Source organism: Callospermophilus lateralis, chromosome 4 (assembly GCF_048772815.1).
Source record: "Callospermophilus lateralis isolate mCalLat2 chromosome 4, mCalLat2.hap1, whole genome shotgun sequence".
In the NCBI taxonomy this organism is placed as follows: Eukaryota; Metazoa; Chordata; class Mammalia; order Rodentia; family Sciuridae; genus Callospermophilus; species Callospermophilus lateralis.
This window is the reverse complement of record NC_135308.1, coordinates 166713568-166735855: the sequence shown is the minus strand read 5'-3', so window position 1 is coordinate 166735855 and position 22288 is coordinate 166713568. Positions and strand designations below refer to the sequence as shown.

Genomic DNA, 22288 nt, shown 5'->3' with positions numbered 1-22288 from the left:
CACACATCCACATGCACCCTGAGAACAACGTTATGTTTGGGGCCATTCCCTGCCTGATTAACAGTCACCTAGTTTCTTCCCTCATAATCTCACAGAGTATAAATTCCCTGGCAGTTTCTATGGCTTTATTAATTATTTTTCTCCCTTCTTTTCTAGCCCAGAGTCTTGTAATTAAATAGATAAGCATCAATTATTAATGGAATGAATTGATGTGATTAGTAAAGATCAGAAGAAAATCTGGAGTAATTTTGTTAGCATTCAATATTTTAAATAACAATAAATATGATTTATTAAGTGTTTATTATTGTAGGTACTTGCAGAAGAGTACATAATTTATAACATTTAATCCTTACAAAAATCTTATCCATAAGGTACAGATACTATTAGCAGTTCCCTTTTACAAAGTACAAAACTAGAGTTGAAAATGTGAATGAGTTGCCTGCTCAAGTTAGGATCCAGTCTCTCTGGCAACTGCTGCTAATGCCTGTGGAGTAAGTGGTACTGTCCTAATCTAAGAGCCAGGGAAGAGTTCTTTAAAGAATCCCTGGCTGTGGAATGTGGAGTAGAAGTGAAATGCCAGTCCATCTCATGGCAGCTTCTTGCTGTGCACCACCTAGATGGCTGATTCTGACCCTGGGGAAAGAAATTACGACAATATGCTGCGAATGCTGTCAGACCTGAATAAGGACTTGGAAAAGCTATTGGAAGAGATGGAAAAAATCTCAGGTAGGATGCTTTCCCAAACAGCGTGCCTTCTTTTCAATAGCTTGAATATTCCCCAAACTTCTGAGCTCATATCCAGTGTTCCTTCTCCTAACAAGGCTTTCCTTGACCACCTTCCAATTTTCATATCAGTAGCTGTACCACAAAATGTGACCCTAATATTGGATGACCTTGAATTACTTTCTGTGGGTTTTGCATTGTATTTCTGCAATTGGACTATTATTATCTTCTTGAGGACAGAAATAGTGACTTGTAGTTGGTACATTACCAGATACAACTCACATGTAATGACAACTCACATCAAAAGATAAACAGGTGACTATGATATCTGTGAGCAGACCAGGGCTTTCTTTCTGTAAATCATTTAAATAGAAAGTGTTCAGCATAAAAGTGATAAGAATGGGAGATACATTCAGTGGACTGAAAGAGCAATAGGACTGAGCAAATTTCTAAATTTGGGGGAAGAAATGTTAGTTTGTTGTCTTACTTAATCTGTTTCTACTCAGCAGTGGTAGTAACACCATTATAATTTTATTTGTTCTTTATTAACTCAGAATATATGTAATTCTTATAGTTATTGAGCCTAAGCTTTGCTAGAAAAAATAATAATGTAAAACAAACTTTAGAAATCATGAATACCTTAGGGTCGGACATGTAGCTCAGTGGTAGAGCACTTGCCTAAGCATGTACAAAACCCCGATTTTGATTCTCACCACCACAAAAACAAAGCAAAACAAAAAGCATGCATACTTTAACTCAAATTAAAAAAAAAGTTTTTTGTTTGTAGTACCAGGTATTGAATCCAGTACCTCACACATGCTAGGCAAGAGCTCTTCCACTAAGTCATATCCCCAGCCCTTTTTTAAATATTTATTTTTAGTTATAGGTGAACACAATATTTTTATATTATTTTATTTTTTATGTGGTGCTGAGGATTGAACCCAGTGCCATGGTAGGTGAGCACTGTACCTCTGAGCCACAACCCCATCCCCCAGCCCTTTTTTTAAAAAATATTTTTTTAATTATCAATGGACCTTTATTTTTATTTATCTGTTTATATTTGCTGCTGAGAATTGAACTCAGTGTCTCACATGTGCTAGGCAAGTGCTCTGCCACTGAGCCCCAGCCCTAGACTCTCCCTAATCCTTTTTCAAATTTTTATTTTTGAGACAGTTTTGCTAAGTTGCTTAGGCTGAGCATGAACTGTGATCTTCCTGCCTCAGCTTCCCAAGTAGCTGGGATTACCTGTGTGTGCCAGTATGCCCAATGAAAACAAACTACTTTAAAAGACATTATTCATTTTTTTAAACATTTAGTTTTTAGTTGTAGATTGACATAATACCTTTATTTTTTTTTATGAGGTACTGAGGATCGAACCCAGTGCCTCACGCATGCTAGGCAAGTGCTCTACCTCTGCCTCGACCCCAGCCCAAGATATTATTCATTTATTTAAAAAAAAAAGTATTCATTACAGCAAACTCTAAAAAATTTCTACTTAAAAATGTTTCCACTTTTCTGCCTAGATACTGGAAAGTTTTAAATATATTTTAAACTACCTATTTCAAAAGTTCTGTAATTCATTTTCCACTATAAACTATGTAACTCTTTCAATCTAATGAAACGTTCTCTTTATTTAACAGCACTCACTGGGTATCTACCATGTGCCATTCTAGGAATACAAAGTCGAATAGAGATGGTCCTTCCTTAGATGTGGGTGGGGAGCAGACACAAACATTAGGATGACTAGTTACATTCCCTGGACTCATGTTAAGGCGATTATTTCCCTTTATTGAATTATTTCTTAGTTTTAGTTTCATATATTTTCCTATTTTGTTAAAATATTTTTTAGTTGTAGATGGACACAATACCTTTTATTTTTATGTGGTGCCAGGGATCGAATCCATGCCTCACCCATGCTAGGTAAGCGTTCTACCACTGAGCCATAACCCAGGCCCCTATTTTCCTCTTTTATAATTCTATTTATATATAAATGTTCTACCTGTTATCAAATTTGGGGATAATGTAGTCTTTTTAACAATTTCTGTAGCAATGTGTCAGCTGCTGAAAGTATGTTAGCAATATATAAGCAGTAGCAGATTAAATGATATTTGAATTGTATAGTTTACCTTTTGTGCTGGGTGTGGTGGCTCACACCAGTATGCCAGCTACTCTGGAGACTGAGACAGGAAGATTGCAAATTTGAGGTCAGCCTAGGCAACTTAATGAGACCCTGTCTCAAAATTTAAAGATAAAAGGACTGGGGATGTAGCTCAGTGACAGACCAACCCTGGGTTCAATTCCAAGTACCACAAAAAAAAAAAAAAAAAAAAAAAAAAAAAACATACCTTTGGTAATTTTTTAAGCAATAGATGTTCTCGAACCCAGGGACTCAAATCCTAACATCAAAATATTTTTGTAACTGAAGTATAAGCAACAGAATAATTTCTTCATATTGTCCCTGGGATAAGTTAGGACAGTTTTTATTGGCAGAAGTAAGATAATTTTGGACCAGGATTAGGTCATCTCTCATCCTGACCCTTTAGGTTAGATCTGAAGTGAGGCTCAGCATGTAACCCGTGACCTCTGATGCCCCCGCAAAGACCTTTGTCTTGTTGTTCTTTGAATCTTTGATCATACCAAGGAGGCAATCCCTAACAAATGTAAAAATTTCAAGCAATATCAAAGGCAAAATCTTAACTCCAAGGCTTAAATTACTCTTTCTCTACTCTCAAACTTAAGTCAGAACATGGCTAGGACAGCATTCCTGGCACAAGTTTAGCTGCATTTTTGCTCCATGAGAGTAGAGGGTAGCAAGGTGGGGTTAACTATTTACCCCCGCAAGTCCACCCCATCCTCTCCTTTCAATTTGCAAGTGATTTATGTCTCGTGAGGGTCTTATACATAGCAGGGCAGAGACAGCTATTCCATTCATAACGTTATGTTTTAAAAAGTATAGTATCAGGTCTGGGGCTGGGGCTCAGCGGTAGATCACTCACCTAGCATTTGCAAGGCCCTGGGTTTGATCCTCAGCACCACATAAAAATAATTAAAGATATTGTATCTATCTACAATTTTTAAAAAAGTATAGTATCAAACTATTTTCATTATTAATCTTGAAGCTCCCCTCATCATTCTTTTTCTTATTTTATGATTTTTAACTTTTCTCTCATTTATTCTTCCAGAGGAACAATATAGATTCATTTATTTAATACTTTATTTGGAATTGTGTTAAACCTATACATTAATTTGGGAAGAATGATTTTTTTAGGGAGGGTACTGGGAATTGAACTCAGGGGTGCTTTACCATGTGCTATATTCCAGTCCCTTTTTAAAAATATTTTATTTTAGTTGTAGCTGAACATAGTACCTTTATTTTTATGTGGTGCTGAGGATTGAACCCAGCACCCCGCACATGCTAGGTGAGCACTCAACCGCTAAGTCACAGCCCCAGCTCCCCCAGTCCTTTTATTCTTGTTAAGTTGCTAAGGGCCTTACTAAGTTGCTGAGGCTGGCCTGAAACTTGCCATCCTCCTGCCTTAGCTTCCCAAGCTTCTGGAATTACAGGTATGTTCCATTGGGTCCAGTAAAGAGCGATATCTTTTTAACATTACGTGTTCTCATTTAGGTAGAGTATGTCTCTCTAAATTACGTATTAATGTGCATTAAGTTTTGCAAAATTTTTCTGCAAAAGATTTTTTTCAATACATTTACTTCTGGTCTTTATTCCTTTTATATGTAAGGTCTTTTTACTTTTTTTTTTTTTTTTTTTTTTTGCTACATTAATGCCAGCATGGAGGAAGGCTGTGGATTCTTAGGTGTGAGTGCTATTCCAGTGTTATCAGTGATAATGAAAACAACTTATGTTGATCGTAGACCATGTGTTGGTGTTGGACTCCGCCATATGCCTTACACATATTATCTTATTTATTTATTAGAGTAAAAATCTGGGGCATAGATAGTATTATTATCCTTATTTTATAAATGAGGAAACTAGGGCTTACAGAATCTAAGTAACTGTTCAAAGATACTTGGGCCTGCACAATCTCTAGAGTCATATTTTTCCACATTCTGAAATTATATGTTTACTATTATAGTATTTGGAAGCAATTAGCTTTTTAATATTTCAAAGACCTCAATGACTCAACCACTGGAGAGTTTTTTTGTATAACTTTTCAGTTTTTTCTTTAGAAATTGCTTTGTTAATATTATGTCAATCTGGATATTTTCTTCCAAATCATCTCTTTTAGCAACATTTTTTAATGTACCAAAATGATACTATATACAGTAGAAATTTTCTGGTGTGAACATTAGCTTTTCAAACTAAATGGTTATTAGGTTTATAATTGCTAATCAAATAATAACTTTTAAAGGAAATGTTGCATGTTCCATTTTAAAATTAAAAGTAAAATTTTAAATCAAAACAAAGTCATGATGGCCCTGAAGCAAAGGGAGAAATAAAATTAAGAAAGTTTGTGGGACCTCTGGCCACTCTAGCCCTCTGGAGACAGGGTGGTAGACTGTGCCCTGAGCTCTGCCGGGCAGCTATGAAATTCACCTGATAAGGAAAGGGTAGCAGGCTGCAAGGGTGCCTGGTGGCCAGAGATGTGCCCCACAGTGCCAGGCTGGAGCTGCTGACAGCTGGTCACTAGGAGACACAAAGTGCCAAGAGACCCCCAGGTCCTGGAGGGTAGGGGGTAGGGCAAGGGCCACTGCCCCATGTGGTCTGCTGGACACACCAGCCAGGCCATTTTAGGTCTGTTTTTTAATTTTATCAGTGCTCTTACCTCCTGTACGTAAGCCTGAGATTTGGAAATAATAAAACAGCAAAGTGTAGAAGAAAAAAGAAAGAAAGAAAGAAAGGGAGGGAGGGAGGGAAGTTGGTTTTTGGGAAACATTAAACTAGTGTTATTTCTTTAGTTACATCCTTTCACCTTATTCAGTATCTAATACCTGTCATCAGAAACACAACTTACTACTAAATACTACATATTAGATAATTGAGTCTCCACAACAGTGTCACACAAGACTTTCATCCCTGTTTTATAGATGAGGAAACCAAGTCATAGCCAGCTGTTAGCTATACTACTCTTTGTGACTAATCTACTATTTATGGTTATCAAGATTTATAACATCAGCTGATCAAGGTGGTGCACCTATAATCCTTGATACTCAGGTTGAGGCAAGAGGATCCCAAATTCAAAGCCAGCTTCAGAAAACATAGTGAGACCCTGTTTCAAAATGAAAAATAAAAAGGGCTGGGAATGTGGCTCAGGGGTAGGGCCCTCCTGGGTTCCATCCCCAGTACCACATACACAAACATATACAAACACACACACACACACACACACACACACACACACACACAGAGAGAGAGAAGATTTATAACATTTAAGTTCTGTAATCATAACCCCTACAGTCATTGTGACATACATTTTTGTATTCAAACAGATGGAGCATTTAAACCTAGTAACTATATTCTTTGATTTCATAAATGCCTGAGAATATCTGTCTGTGCTTATACCTGGATGGCAGTTTGGTGGAGTATTGATCACTTTCTGTGGCTTGAAGGAGAACTTGGTGGCACTGTGCAGTGGTGGGAGGCCTTCATTTCCTCTTGAGCAACTTGCTTCTTCTGCCTTTAAGATTTTTTCTTTATCTTTGAAGATCTGTGATTCCAGCAAGATAAGACTGGTGTTATCATGTGACACTTTTCCTGGGACCTGGCAAGCCCTTGGAACAGTGGACTTAAGAATGCTCATGAACAAATTTTCATTTATTGTTTCTCTGGATACTAGTTGTTCTGTTTCTTTGGTTTCCTTCTTTAAGAATTCCAGTTGTCCATGTTGTGCATCTCCATTTTGCTGTATCTTTTATCATCATTTCTGTAATCAGTTTTATTTATTTGTTATTTTCCATTTTATTTTGTGTGGTTTCCTCAAGACTCTCCCCCTATTCTCAAATTACACTGTTGCATGGTCAGTTTTTCATTTCTTTCTATCTCAAATATAGAGGACTGATTTTTTTTCATGGCCCTCAGTTCATGGTATATCATGATCATACAGGCCCTCCAGCTTAACTTTTTATTTGTCCCCTTTAATCCGTATAGTTCATTCTTTTCCCTCTCTCCACCCACAGGAAACAATTCTAATGTGCTTAATGTATGCCTTTCTGTGTGTATGTTCTTGTAAAATGTATATTGCTGTTTTATGTACATATGTTTTTAATTTATGTAAATAGTATTGTTATATGTCTCATGCTATTTCTTATTTTTTTCATCCAGAACTACATGTGTCAGCTCCTTCCAAGATGTGTACAATCTATTACTTTTCAATGCTGCAAATTATGCTATGGTGTACATCACCCCTGGCCAGGGTGGGCTAGGCCACATGGGAAATGAGACTGATGTTCAGGTTAAATTCGTCCTAGGATCTATGGGTGATGGTAATTCTCAGAAAAGGGTACATGGGCCAGGAAAGCGTCTCAGTGTGCTTCTATTTTTCCATATTCTGACTTATCTGGATTTCTTGGGAGGGGGGAATTCCTCTGCTTTTCCTAATTTTTTATTGCTGTTTTATTAAAACTTTGAGTTGAATGCTGTGTTCATTTATTTTATTCTTTTAAATTACTTGGGGATGTAGATTTATCTCTGGCATATCCTTTACCACATTCATAAATATTGATATATAATGTTCTTGCTTTTTACTGTTCCTGAAGTCATCTTCATTAAGGTATAATTTACATACAATATAATAAATACACTTTAAGTGTAGAGTGCACTGAACTTTGCCAAATGTGGCATGGTGAACAACACCAGCATCCAAGTGCAGAACATTTTTGCCAACTCCAGAAGTTTCTTTTTACCTTGCCCAGCTCATCTCCAGCCTCCATCCCTAACACCATTTAACAACTACCATGCATGCCCCGAGTTTCATCTAGATGGAACTGCATGGTACATGCTCTTGTATCTGGCTTCTTTGGCTCACCAGTTCAATCAGCAAAATATCATCAAAGTTATGTACCAGCTGGTGTGTTAGTCAGCTTCTCACCACCATGACAAAATACCTGAAAAAATCTACTTTAAAGGAAGAAAGGTTATTTTGGCTCATAGTTTCTGAGGTTACAGTTCCTGGACTGTTGTCCTCATTGTTTTGGGGCATGTAGGGGGCAGAATATCATGGTAAGGAGCTAGTGGTAGGACAAAGCTGCTCACTTCATTATAACTAGATGCAAGTAGAAAGAGAAAGGAAGGGGCTGAGGTTCCAGTATCCCCTCCTCCAAGGGCACCTCTTACTTCAGTGACCTACTTCCTTCCATTGGGCATCACCTTCTCAGGGTTTCACCACCTCTGAGTAGTGCCATAGGCTGGTGACAGAGCCTTTCACACAGATCCAAACCCTAGCCACTGGGGAGTTGATAGACCTGATTAGGGTAGTGAAGATGAGTTATTGGCCTGATCATCTAAAAGCAAACTGCTTCTGATTGGCTTTGCTCACATGTACAGAGAAAACATTTGCCAGATCAACAGCTGCATACCAGGTACAAGGAATGTGTTCATTTGTTCATTTTTTCCAGCAACAAACCATATCTGGAGTCACCTTCTGATTGAGTTTGATAATCTGCTGTCATTCTCTAAGATCCATTTTCTGCACAGGCCAAATAGGCGAGTGGAATAGGGATGTGGTAGGAATGTCCCCGCACCTCTCAGGGTTTTAATGATGGTGGAAGCCTGCAGTTTGCAGAAATGCAGTTGCTTTGGTTTACTGCTCTCATAGCTGGAGGCAGTCCTGCTTGGCTTCCATTTCACCTTTTGCATCATGACAGCCCTCATGAGTCAGTGAGCCAATGTAGGGATTCTCCCGGTTACTGAATATGCTGTTTCAATTCTGCATACTGAAACTGTGAAAATAAACACAGGGTGGGTTCAGAGGTCTATGGTCCACTGTGAGACAAACCAGAGCTGACACTCCATTGACCACCTGGCCTCCACAGCCTCAACTCTGACTGGTGGACCACAGTAATGCTCTGGATCTCCAGGATTAGTGTAAGTTGAGTCTAATAACCCTCAAAAGGTCTGACGACTTTCCTTTTCACAATGTGTATGTGATACTGACCATGCAGTAGGTTCATAATGAAGAGTGGTGGCCCAAGGACACAACCCTGAGAAATGCCCTCAATTGGAAAAGCAGACAAAGGTGTTTTACTGTAAGGGAAGAGAAAGGCAGTCATGGGCACCGAGAACTGGAAGAGTAGCATCATGCCATCCAAGGCAGGAGACAGTTTCAGGAAGAGGTGATGATCAATACAGCCCTTTGTTTGAAATACTGAGGTCATTTGGTGATTTGGAGAGTGCTGTTTTAGTGAGGACAAAAGGCTTGTGCTGAGGAGCAAATAGCCTTGCATTCCTAATGTGACAGTGAAGGAGCTGTAGCCTAGGGCTGGCCACACCTGTAATCCCAGCTGCTCAGGGAGCTGGGGGTGGGGGCCCTGCAGGATCCTTCCATCCCTCACCAACAAAACCTAGATAGAACACATTTTTAAGGCATCACTGCTCACACAAAAGGTAAGACCCCTAAATAAACTTAAATATAGTTAATAAGGCCTCTGCTGGATCATACTGCACCTCCATATAAATAGAAAAAAGGTGCTGCTTTTTCTGGGTAAATGATTGGAAAAATTCTCCTTTGTAATGAATTAGAAAAAGGCACCCCCTCTGGCCAGATAGCAATCTTCTCATATTGAAGAGAGGACCATAATTTAGATTTCAGCCCCCACTCACTCGCTTTCGCTGAAATCCTTCATGCAAGGCCAAAATTGCACATGGTACCATCAACCTAGTAAGATGAGCCTGGCTCAACTAGGTAGCTCAGCAAGTCATGCAGGAACTGGAGCTTCAATGGTGACAGGCTGGGAACAAATATCCTAATGCTGAAGGCAAAGTCCCAGAGCAAAGCCAAGAGAACAGTAGGAGTCGGAGCAGCAGGAGGAGATCTTGCTCTTTAGTGGGATCCTCTGTGTGTTTGCTAGGTCTGCCCTACAAACGACTACAGTCTGGACAGTTTAAACAATAGAAATGTGTTTTCTCACAGTACTGGAGGCTAGCAGTGTGGTAAGGTTGGTTTCTCCTTGGCTTGTAGATGTTCCATCTCCTTCTTGTGTCCTTACATGATGACCCCTCTGTTCTTCCTCTCCTTATCAGGATGCCCCTCATGCTGAATTAGGGCCCATTCCAAAGACCTCATTTTAACTTAACTACCTCTTAAAATTACAATCTCTAAATACAGTCACATTCTGAAGTACCAGGAATTAGGATTTCAACAGATGAGATTAGGGAGGAAACAATCCACCCTATAACAGATACTGAATCTTGAAACATCAGAGAGGTAGAGAAGCTGAATGTATGACTCTTGCTCAGTACCCAAACCCCTGAGAGTGTTAATTTCCTGAATGGGGGCTACCTCAGCAATGACCTAACATACAAAGATAAAACCACAGACATGCAATGGTAAGCCACTGTGAGTGAAAGAAACTAGAATCAGTACTTTTAGATGTCCGAAGATTAAGTCAGACACAGAACATATGTAGCTATACATAAAATGGTTTAAGAAGTAATGAATGAAATAACAGATGAGCATAAAATAAATTTAAGAATGAACAGCCAAAATTGGTAAAAACAAATGGCAATTCTAAAGTGAAAAATATTATGAAATAAATAATATAATGAAAATATAATAATATAATTAAATTAAAAATATAATGAAATAAATAATATTTCACAACAAATATTGTGAAATAAAATGTCATAAATAACAGTTGAAGGGGCTGGGATTGTGGCTCAGCGGTACAGCGCTCGCCTAGCACAGGTGGGACTCGGGTTCGATCCTCAGCACCACATAAAAAATAATAATAAAGGCATTGTGTTGTGTCCATCTGCACCTAAAAATATATTTTTTAAAAAAATAACAGTTGAAGATTTGAAAAGAGAATTAGTAAACAGGAAAAGAATGCATCAAAAATAAAAAAGGGTACAGTGGTGCATGCCTATCATCCCAATGACTCAGAAGGCTGAGGCAGAAGGATCATAAGTTCAAAGCCAGCCTTAACAATTTAGCAAGTCTCTGTCTCAAAAAAAAAAAAATAGAAATAGCTGGGGATGTGGCTCAGTAGTTAAGCACCTTTGGGTTCAATCCCTAGTACCATAAAAAATAAAAAAGAAGGGGCCAGGGCATAGTTCAATAGTAGAACACATGTTTATCATGCACAAGGCCCTGGGCTAGATCCCTAACCCTGCAAAAATAAATAAATAAAATGAAAAAAGATTAAGAAGGTTTAGCATGGTTCTAATGGGGATCTCAGAAAAAAAGTTAAAATGGAATAATGACAATATTTAATAATATAATGTCTGAATTTTCCAGAACTGATGAAAAATTGAATCAGAGATCCAAGAAACAAAATATATCCCAAGCAAAAGAAAATTAAATCCATACCTAGAGAGTGAAACTTCAGAAGATCAAAGACAAAGAGAAAAATTTTGTAGGAAGCCAAAGAAAGAGAAAGAGATCATCAAAGGAAGGACAATTGGAATGATTTCCCAACAACAATCATGAAGACTAGGAATTGGTGGGAAAAAAACTAAATATCATAAAAACACTATTAACCCAGAATTATGCATCCCAAAAAACTATCTTTTTTCAGAAAGATATTTTTTAAAGATGGACACAATATCTTTTTGTTTATTTTATTTATTTATTTTTTATGTGGTGCTGAGGATTGAACCCAGTACCTCACAAGTGCAAGGTAAGCCCTCTACCGCTGAGCTATAACCCCAGCCCCCTGAAAAACTCTCTTTCAGAAGAGAAGACAAAGACATCTGCAGATGAACAAAACTGAAACTATTTATCACAAACAGACTTGCTCTAAAGATCCTCTAAAAGTCATACCAAGTAAAAGGAATGTGATCCCAAAGGACGATTTGAAATTCACAAAAATATGGAAAAATGAGTAAAATCTTAAACATGTCAGTTGGGGCTAGGGTGTTACTCAGTGGTGGGGTGTGTTCTTGGCTTCTGTGGGAGGCCTTCGATTCAATTCTCAGCACCAAAAAAAACCCAAAAAATAGATAAATCCTTGGGGCTGGGGTTGTGGCTCAGTGGTAGAGCGCTTGCCTAGCATGTGTGAGGCACTGGGTTCGATCCTCAGCACCATATCAAATTGAAATAAAGATATGTGTGTCCACCTACAATTAAAAAATCAATATTAAAAATGGGCAAATCCTACTAAATAATTCATTAGGTACATTTTTGACCTTTCAAATTATTTCTTGTGACAGTATTGCTGAATTTTCTGCCTCTACATAACAAGGATCTCCTCTCCTTCAGCTTCCAATAACTTTTCTCACTTCTCTTAAAGCCCTTATTGTTAGTCTCATTAAAGTCCAAAATTCTATGAACAGTGCATTCAAGGCACTTTAAACTTTTACTAGCACTCTCCCCAAAATCCTTACAGCTCTTCTTGTTTCCACTTATCCCATTTCCAAAGCCACTCCCAATTGTAGGTTCTTGTTATGGAAACACCAAATTCCCAATACCAAAATCAGTTATTTGTTATTTAGTGCAAATTAACCCAAACTTAGAAAATGAAAATTAAAACCATTTATGATGACATAGTTTCTGAATGTCAGAAGTCTGGGTGTGGCATAGCTGGGTGATTTCTGGCTGTTTCATTTGAGATCACAGTCAAGATACCAGCCATGGCTTCAGTTTCTGAACCCTGGCCTGGGTGCTGGAAAATCTGCTTCCAAGCTTAGGTAGCTGTTGTCGGGAGGCTTCCTATGTGGCCACTCCATAGGACTGGTCATACCTTTGCTCAGAGAAAATCTCAGATGGCATGATGTCACCTGTACCATATTGTTCCATGGATCAACTCTGGTATAAGAGAAAACTATACAAAGCTGTGCCTACCAAAAGGTAATGCTCACTGGGAGCCCACTTGGAAGCTGGCTGCTACCTCTAAAATACAAATGGTTGGAAATAATAGTTTAGTAATGTGGTTGGATATAAAATCGATATACAAAAATAAATTACATTTTTACATATCAGAGGCAAAGCATGAGGACATATTTTGTGTGGGGGGGGGGCTAGGAATTTTTTTAAATAAAAAATAAAAATAAATGGAGCCATAGTTAACTCTGTGAATATAAAGGCTTAATGTAATAAATGTGTCCATTATTTCCAAATTCCATCTAAGAGTACAAAGTAGTTTAATCAAAATCCTCTCTGTGGGGCTGGGGTTGTGGCTCAGTGGTAGAGCGCTTGCCTAGCATGTGTGAGGCCCTGGGTTCAATTCTCAGCACCATATAAACAAAATTTAAAAAGATGTCCATTTATAGCTAAAAAATATTTTTTTAAAAAAATCCTATCTGGATTTTCATGAAATGTGACAGGTTGATTCTAAAACATTTATGAGAGCCCTAAGAGTCAAGAATATAGTAAGATATTTCTGAGGAAGACAGATAGGGACAGAGGACTTACCCTATAATTAACAAGATTTATTATGAATCTATTTAAACTTATGTAAGTATATCATGTTGTATATGTAGCTACATAATAGGTTAAAAGCTATATAAGTAAGCTATAAAGCTATGTATTTAAAATGTGGTCATATTGGGATAGAAATAGACAAACTAAGCAACAAAACACAAAAGAGGGCCTAGAACCAGCACATTGCACTTTTATTTGATATACCTGGTATATCAAATGGACTCCCACCTCCTCCCTGTTGCAGCACATGGCTTGTTTCCCAGCAGTACCTTTAACCACCCGCAATCACCCCAGTTGATGGAGGTCTCTCCCGTGCAGGAGAGCAGTGTGAACCTCATACCTTGCATGCCACCAGGGCTGCCTTTGCAAGTGCCATCACAAAAGTGTTCTGTAAACACCAAATGAATGAATGAAAAACTCAAGAAATATGTATTTCTGGAGAATTTTCTGATGATTGTGAGTCTTCCTGCTGTGTGTATTCCAAAACTTTCCATGGGCCCTAGAGAGGGCTGTGTACCTTATGTGGTGTTTTGGTGACTTGCTGAACTGCCTCTCTGAGCTGTGCTTTGCCACCCTGGTACCAGCTTTCTTTTACCAGTGATCCTAACATAGTAAGGAAGGAACACCTTGTATTTAAATGAGGATGCTAAGCTGGGAGGGAGGTGCACACCTGTAATCCCAATACTCGGGAGACTGAGCCAGGCGGCTGGGATGAGCCCAGGAGTTTGAGGCCAGCCTGGGCAACACAGCCAGTATCTTTCTTTTCGTAAAGACCCACTGGAAAATTGTCCTTTAGGGTAGTAGTGTTTTAAAGGATGGATTGTTTCTCTTTTGTGAATACTGAGTCATTTGAGCATGTTTCTTTCTCTACTTTGGCTTAGGAAACTCAGAGTCAAAATTCTAGCTCCTATGGAAGATCATGTCTGTGGGCCGTTACCCGCCTACACCAATTTTAATTTCTTATCTATCTTCTTTACCCTGAGTACCTCAATTATTTATTTTGTAAAAGTTTCTTCTTTCTTGAAGCAACTCTCCTTGTATAAATATCCAATCTTGTTGCTTACAAGTTCTATCTTCTGCAAAACACTAGAAAACAAACACAGTTCAGCCAAGTTCTTTGCCACATCATGACAAGCATCTCTGGTTTCTGATAACTTATTCCTTATTTCCATCTGGTACCTCATTAGAATGGTTTGGCCTTTTGTATTTCCACAGTCTATTCTTGATCATTTATGTATTCTCTAAATTCTTCTTTTATTCTGAGCACTTACCAAATTACTTTTAAAGCTCCATACACAGGGTTGGGGCTGTAGCTCAGTGGCAGAGTGCTTGCCTAGCGTGCTTGAGGCACTGAGTTGGATCCTCAGCACCACATATAAATAAACAAATAAAATAAAGGCATTCTGTCCATCTACAACTACAAAATTTTTAAAAAAACAAATAAATAAATAAAAGTGGAGCTGGGGTTGTGGCTCAGTGGTAGAGCACTTGCCTGGCATGCATAAAGCACTGGGTTCGATCCCAGGCACCACATAGAAAAATAAATAAATAAATAAAACAAATAAAATAAAGGTATCATGTCCATGTACAACTAAAAAAAAAAATTAAAATATAAGCAAATAAAAGCTCCATACACAGTAATACTGTATCAATTTCTAGCCTGCACTTAAAAGCTCTTGCAGCCTCTACTAACTGCCCAATTCCAGAGCTACTTCCACCCTTTCATGCACTTGCTATAGCAACAACCCACTTCTTGGGACCCATTTGTCGTTTTTTTTTTTTTTTTTTTTTTTTTTTTTTTCTGTGATACTGAGAATTGAACCCAGGCATACCACTGACCTACATCCGAGCCCTTTCTATTTTTATTTTGAGATAGGGTCTTGCTAAGCTGCCCAAGCTGACCTCAAACTTGCAGTCTTCCTGCCTCAGCCTCCTGAGTTCCTGCGACTACAGATGTGCGCCACCATACCTGGCCTATTGCCTTAGTCATCTTTGTTTGGCTGATTGGCTGTTTTTTTATTTGCTTGTCTATGTTTGTTTTTGTTTTTGTTTTGCTTTGCTTTGTACTAGGGGTTGAACCCAGAGGCTGTTTTCACTGAACTACATCCCCAGTCCTTTTGTTTTTTATTTTGAGATGGGGTCTCATTAAGTTGCTTAGGGCCTTGCTGAGTTGCTGGGGCTGGCCTTGACCTTGAGATCCTTCTGCCTCAGCCGCCTGAACTTCTGAAATCACAGGCATGTGCCACAGTGCCCAGCACAATTTTTGTTTTCATTGTTTTGTGACCCTATAACAAATCGACATAGAGTGGTTTAAAAGACACAACAAACATTTATTTCTCAGAGTCCTGGAGGCTAGGAAGTCAATCTAGTGCTGATGAGAAGCCTTTTCCTACTTTGCAGTCACCTTTTCACTGTGTCTTTACATGGCCAAGAGCAAGCTCTCGTGTCTGTTTTATAAGGATACCAGTCCCATTCACATGGACTCCATACCCATCGGCACTCATCTCCTGAAGGCCCTGCCTCCTAGTATCTTCATCTTAGGGTTAGATTTCAACATGTGAATGTGGAGGGGACACAGACACTCGGTCTATAGGTCTATATGACACATGTGCTAGGCAGCTCATGTCTATTACCCCCTTAATCTTCACAGCAAGCCATGAGATCAGGAAGTAGGCTCTGCTTTGCGAAGTAGAAACTGAGTTCACCAAGTCCAACTCCTTATTCAAGGCCACAGGGCCAGCCAGTGAAGAGTTGAGAAGCAAGTTCTGTTCCACAAACCTGGTCCATGTGTCACCATGTCAGCATTCAGCCACCAGCCCTGTGGTGGCTTACAGCTAACAGTTTTCTCTCCTTGGAGCATGGGGTGTCCCAGCAGGGTCCGGCTCCCTGGCAGCACAAGTGAGATGCTCCTAGGTACATTCCCAACCAGCTATGGGGTGGGGGGGGGGGGGAGTCGCCTACATGGTAAGAAGTGACCCAAGGGCCACTCAGGCTCCTTTAAGTCCAAGAATCCCTATACTAGCTAGAGTCATGAACTTCACGCTTTCTTTTCTTTTTAATATTTATCTTTAAATATTTAGTTGTGGGTAAGCACAATGTCTTTATTTTACTTTATATGGTGCTGAGGATCAAACCCTCCTCACGCATGCTAGGCAAGCGCTCTACCTCTGATCCACAACCTCAGCCCTACACACACCTTTTCTAACAACTTTCCCTAACCAAACGGGTGTTACTCTGAACTTCAAGTCTGCCATGTGGCTGGCCTTGCTTGTGTGAGATACACTTGTGCTTTTATTACTAATCATGCTTCTTGTATCATCTTTGGTTAATTTCCTTGAAGACATTGCTTCCCAGAGTACCAGTATTTTTTAGCTTGACAAAGAGGAGTGTTAAGGAGAGAGATCTACTGTGCTGCGCTGTCACACAGAAAGGGTGACCTTTGTTCTGTGAAGTTCTAGAATGTAGAGCCACAGTGATGGCGCATGGTGAAAAGAGGGGGTCCTGCAGACTTCCACAGAGTCTGCACAAGAAGCATACGTTCTCCTGGAGACCCAGGGCACCCTGCCCTCAAGCTGCTCTCGGAGGAAAAGATCAGCGTGAACATTCGAAGCGTCTCATAGGGGAGGCAGCAAAACCTCCCCAGGAGAAGCCCTGGCCTGAGCCTTAATGAAAACACAGAGTTGTACAGCTGCAGGTGGACAGGTATCCAGGCCACTGAGCATGGAGAAACAGGAGAGTGAGGACTTGTAGGACTGGGAATGGTTGGCCTACCTGAGCATGTGAACCAGGTGGACTCCTGTGGAGGTCACCCCGAAGCCACCAGCTGTGAACTGTGTGTCAGCAAGGACTTGGGGTTTGCTCCATTTTCTCCCGGTTCACATCAGACTGGCCTCCAGCTTTTACTGTCATGGGCTGATGGATCCAGAAGTTAAAACTGGAAATTAGGGAGCATCATTATTGCTGTTTGCAGGGAGTTTTCATAGGGGTCTATGAGCCCTGTGGTGGCTTACAGCTAACAACTTTCTCTCCTTGGAGCATGGGGGGTCCCAGCAGGGTCCCGCTCCCTGGCAGCACAGGTGAGGTGCCCCAGCGCTGCAGCGCCACCTGTGGCCTGACTGGGCCTGTCTGGTTGTTGCAGTGCAGGCGACCTGGATGGCCTATGACATGGTGGTAATGCGTACCAACCCCACTCTGGCGGAGTCCATGCGCCGGCTAGAAGACGCCTTCCTCAACTGCAAGGAGGAGATGGAGAAGAACTGGCAGGAGCTGCTCAGTGAGACCAAGCGCAAGCAGTAGGCCCCGCTGCCATCCACCATGCACTGGAGCCACAGAGACGGGCCAGTGACCCAGATACATAGCTGTGTGTACAGCACTTGTTTTTCAATAAACTTATTTTTAAGCACAACCTGAGGACCCTTTCTGTCCTGTGCTGTGATCCACTCAGCTGTCTGCCATATTTTGTGAACTAAGCAAGACAAGGGTAGGATGCAGATGCTTTCAATGAGTGGGACGTGTGTTTGGTGAAGTTGTGTTAAGCATAAGAAAAAAGAGCCAGACAGGGGCAAGCCAAGTCAGTGCTGGGATAGGCAGCAGCACTCAATCGAATTTATTTACCTGCCTAATGTGGATTTTGAAGTGGGTAGGGAGAGAAAACATTCCCTTCTCATGCTGTGTACCCCAGGTACTGTGCCAGGTAGCCCACTGATGATCACATTCTCACGGCTCTCCTGAGAGACAGGTGTCCATTATGCCTCTTTTACAGAAAAGGTAAAAATGGGAGGTTAAATGTATTGTTTTGAGTCCACATAACTAAAAAGGGGTTCATTTAGAGGGAAATCTGGGGGAAGGGTTTGGGAGCCTGGCAGGGCAGAGAGACCTGCAAGTTGCAGAGGGGCCAAGTAGTCCTTTCAGGTCTAGGCAGGGCCGTGAGCAGGGCTCCACACCCAGTCAGACTCAGGAGGAAAGAGTCAAAAGGCTCCTCAAAGGCAGAAGTTCCGGAGGCAAGGGCATCTCCTGGGGACCTCTTTGCCTCCACTTCCACCTGACAGAACACAGGGGCACAAATAAGCTTTCATCCCTCTCCTTCCTTAGCTCTGGGCCCAGGAGTTTCCCAGGAAGATGGGAGCCTGGGAGCAAGCTGAGGCATCCAAAGCAGGTAAGGACCTGGGGCAGGTACCAGCATGGTGTGGGGAGGGCAAGAAGGGAGATGGAAGGGCTCTCTCTCCAGAATAAGTGACAACCTTTACAGCAGGAGACAAACATAGAAGGAAAAGTGTCCCAGAAACTGGAGCAGAAGGTTCTGACCCCAACCCCATCTCCACGCCCCACACCCCCTCAGACTACCCCGGATGAAAGGTGTCCCTGGAGTACATACAGTTCTCCACTGGCACTCAGAGTGAGGTCTGCAGCCGGGCCGCAGTGGGCAGAGTCAGGATGAATGGACAGAGGATCCCCTTATTCCCCAGGGGAAAGGGCTGCAGCTCCTTGGCCTGAAACTGCGCAGTCCCCTCAGAGACTGCAAAGGTGGCTGTGACCTGGTGGTTGAGACAGTAAATGGTGTTGCCCAACACAGTACAACGGAGTGGGATGGCCTCAGGCAGTGGTAGGGAGGCAGCACGGCTCCAGGAACCCGTCACCGTGTTGTAGCGCATCACTGCAGCGCCCACACCCCGCAGCAGGTCGAAGCGGTACAGGAAGCCCCCTAGTGCCACCATGTCACTGGAGCGCCGGTGGCTGGCACTGTAGGGGCACTCATCCCATGAGTCCTTCACAGGACTGTATCTAAGCAGGCGGTAGAAGAGGTGACCTCCTGTGACATAGATGTCCCCACGGCAGGCCACAGCCTCATGAGCCACAGGGAAGGTGCCTGCAGGGAGGGGAGCACGTAAGGTCCAGGCATCTGTGCGTGGGTCGTAGCGCTCCATGCTGTACAGGCACTCGCCTCCAATAGCATACAGCAGCCCGTCCAGGGCCACCAGCTTGAGCTGGGCTCTGGCTTGCTGCATGGGCCGAACCTGGCTCCAGATGTTGGTCAGAGGGTTGTAGCAAAAGACCTCTTTGGAGCAGACAGCCTTGGCACCAGAGCCACGGATGCCGCCTGCAAGGAACAGGTAGTTGTGCATGGTGCAGAGACCACAGCCCCGGAGGGGGGCTTCCTCCGGCACCTGGGTCAGGGGCCGCCAAATGTTCTCTTGAGGGTTGAACACATGGAGGAATGTTCGATGAGGCAGAGGTGCAGTCTGAGCTTCAGGAGATTCCTCACCACGAGAGCTCTTCTGGAGCCCGGAACGGCACACCTGGTAGAGTCTGGGCAGTACAAGGACCCCCAGCATTGCCTGGCCCTGGCCCGTCCGCAGGCTAAGGATGCGCTCCCGATCAGCCCCACTCAGCTGCCGGTAGAGGTGCGGGTCGCCCAGCACGTGCAGCAGGTTGCTGCTCATCAAGGCATAGGTCTCCTGGGCTAGGCCAGGCTCCCCATGCTGCTGGGCAAAGGCCAGCACCTCCAGGCAGCTGCCGAGGTCTAGCCGCTGGGGACGTTGAACAGCTGTGGCAGCCTCCAAGGCCCACAGGTGGGGCTTCTGGGATCCCTTGACCATCCCCCAACTCCCAGGCCTCTGCAGAAAAACCATGAGTTTTTGGGCCTCTTTCTGCTTCTCTGTGAGGACTCCCCTGCTGCCTGCAGAGCTGGCCTCCTCCCTGAGCACTTGGCCCTGCTGTTGCTCCGGGGCCACCTGGCTGACCAGATGCTCAGAGCTCAGGGCTATTTCACACAGGCTGTGCTTCCGTGGTCTGGGGATATGCTGAGAATCCCACCTCCTAGCAGGGGGTGGTGCAGAGCCAGACTGCATCTGCACAGAGGGCTGTGTGTGTCCCCCAGGAACTTCAGCTGAGGGCAGTGAGTCTAGACTTTTCTCCTTGGTTCTGTTTTCTTTTGGGCCAGGGGTGGGCTTCCCATTGGTTTCAAAGCCCACTGGCTGCGCCTGACATGGAGTCTTAGCCAGTCCTCCCGCCTGTGTGACAATCCCCAAAGAAGATGGGTGCCTATGCTGGAGGTTGGGGATTTCCCCTTCAGATTGGGAAGCCCCTGGTCTGTGTTCAGAATGGGTGAAAGAACTGGGACCTGCAGGGCTCACTGGGACTGCCCTGAGGGCGCATCCTTTGGGCTTCTCTTGCCTGGGAAAGGGGTGGCTTCTGAGAACCATGGCAATAAGGTTTCCCCAGCTACTTGTAATCTGCCCTTCGTGGTAGCCCCTGGAGAGACCCACTTTGGACTCTCCAGCCGCAGGGCTTGACGCACTAGCTAAGGCAGGGGCTGGGAGTAAGGTTGGTGATGGGGATGGGCATGGGGTTGAAGCTGCCGCTGAGGCTGCGGATGCGGCTGGTGAGGGGTCTGTCACTGGGAATGGGGCTCTGGATGGAGAAGGGGCTGGGAGGGCTGCTGGAGCCGAAGTGGGAGCTTGGTCTGAGGAGGAGGCCGGCGCCGCGCTGACACTGTCACCCTCAGAAGGGTCCTGGCTGACTCCGTGGGGCGGAGAGTTTGTCGGAGAGGGGCTGGGGGCTGCAGAGAGGAGGCCCACGCCAGACCTATTTGCCTTCGGGGAAGGGCGACCCGGGTCCCCGCCCCGAGGCGGGGGCGTGGCTGGACGCGCAGTGGAGGGGACGCCTCTGTGGCCCTCTACCGTTGGCCTTCCTCGGTGCAGGGTCTGCTGGGGCGCCAGGTCCGCTACCAGGCCACCAGCCGCCTGCTCCCTGCCCTGACGAGGCTGAGGCTCCCTCCCTGCTCCGGTTCTGCCCAGCCCGGGGCCGCCGTCTGCTGGGCCCGCAGCCCCGGCCGCACGCGCGCCGCCGGACTCCACCTGCCCCTCCTCAGGCGGCCACTCGCCCGCCGAGTCCAGGGCGCGGCTGAAATCGCTGGTGGGGATGCCCGCTTTCCTGACCCAGGGCCGGCCCTCCGTCGGGGCCGGGACGCCCGCAGCCTCCCGGGGGGCGAGGGCGCTGGTCTCGGTGACCTGGCCAGCCTCGCCCTGGGAGCCCAGGGGCTGGGCTGGGGCTGCCTGGGGGCTGCGCTTCTCGCCCCCGCGCTCCGAGCGGTTTGTCCCAGGAACCGTTAGCGCGGGCTGGGCCCGGGGCAGGGCCTGCTGGGCAGGACCCTGGGCTGAGGCGGACAGCCGGGAGCCTGCGCCCGGGCTGCGGGAGCGGGCATCCATTGCAGCGGCGGACGCAGCGTCTATAGCATCCCACACACTCACCGCAGCGCCCAGGCGGAGGGGGTCGGGCTTTGGGGGATGGCAGGTTCGGTCTCCCCAGACAGCGTCGGCCTGACGTCGCCGGCTGCGGCGGACTGTCCCCAGAGAGCCAGGCAGGTACCAGCGGTTGGTGTCCTGTTGCTCTCTGTGGGTAGGGGCTGGGCGAGCTGGCCCGTGAGCACCGGCACCACCTGCCCTCGCCTGCAGTTCAGCTTCGCCACCAGAACTCCGAAGGGTGAAGTGGATCAGGAGGGGAGCAGGTGTCGCCCCCGCTTTGCTCCTACCCAGGATAGCAGTGTCTGGCCTGGGGGGCTCCCTTCCTTCACCTCGCTGGGCTCCTGGGGTGGTGTTACCACACCGCTCTCCCAAGGTCCCTCCACTGGTGGCATTTCCAAGAGTACTGAGTGGAGGTCCAGCTGTGGCAGCCAAAACTCTGCCGAGGAGGGGTTCCTGGTCCTGGGCCGCAGACATGGCAAGGCTCCCCTGACTGGGTCTTGGAGGGTGAGGCTTCTTCTGCCCGTCTCTGTCTCCCTTGCTGCCACCACTGACCTTGGACTCTGGATGCAGAACCAACCTGCCTTCTTGAGTAGACTGGGTCCCCCCGACTGTGGACTTCGGTCCTGCCACTTCCTGATCCTGTCCTGAGCCAAACCAATGCAAAGCCAGTGCTGTGGCAGCCACCACAGCCAGAGCCAGCAGACCAAGCGCAGCACCCTCCCAGTCATCATCACTGTCCCCATCCCAGCCCCAGAGGGGCCCACCAGCCTGGGCACCCTGGATCAT

General features: G+C 44.4%; 2 protein-coding genes across 2 annotated transcripts; one reads left to right on the top strand and one right to left on the bottom strand.

The window, feature by feature from the left end:
- Nucleotides 1-617: 617 nt before the first annotated feature.
- On the top strand, nucleotides 618-17555 carry Syce3 (synaptonemal complex central element protein 3). Its single transcript, XM_076853412.1, has 2 exons — nucleotides 618-726; nucleotides 17398-17555. Exons 1-2 carry the CDS (start codon nucleotides 618-620, stop codon nucleotides 17553-17555), a joined length of 267 nt encoding a protein of 88 aa, XP_076709527.1.
- Nucleotides 17556-18649: 1094 nt separating this feature from the next.
- On the bottom strand, nucleotides 18650-22288 carry Klhdc7b (kelch domain containing 7B). Its single transcript, XM_076855450.2, has one exon. The coding sequence runs from the start codon at nucleotides 22286-22288 to the stop codon at nucleotides 18650-18652; it is 3639 nt and encodes a 1212-aa protein (XP_076711565.2).

Excerpts from the sequence above, each read along its gene's own strand:
- Syce3 (XM_076853412.1), top strand. The coding sequence starts at position 618 with ATGGCTGATTCTGACCCTGGGGAAAGAAATTACGACAATATGCTGCGA. Across the intron at positions 727-17,397 it reads AGAGATGGAAAAAATCTCAG|TGCAGGCGACCTGGATGGCC; the intron begins GTAGGATGCTTT and ends TGGTTGTTGCAG.
- Klhdc7b (XM_076855450.2), bottom strand. The coding sequence starts at position 22,288 with ATGATCCAGGGTGCCCAGGCTGGTGGGCCCCTCTGGGGCTGGGATGGG.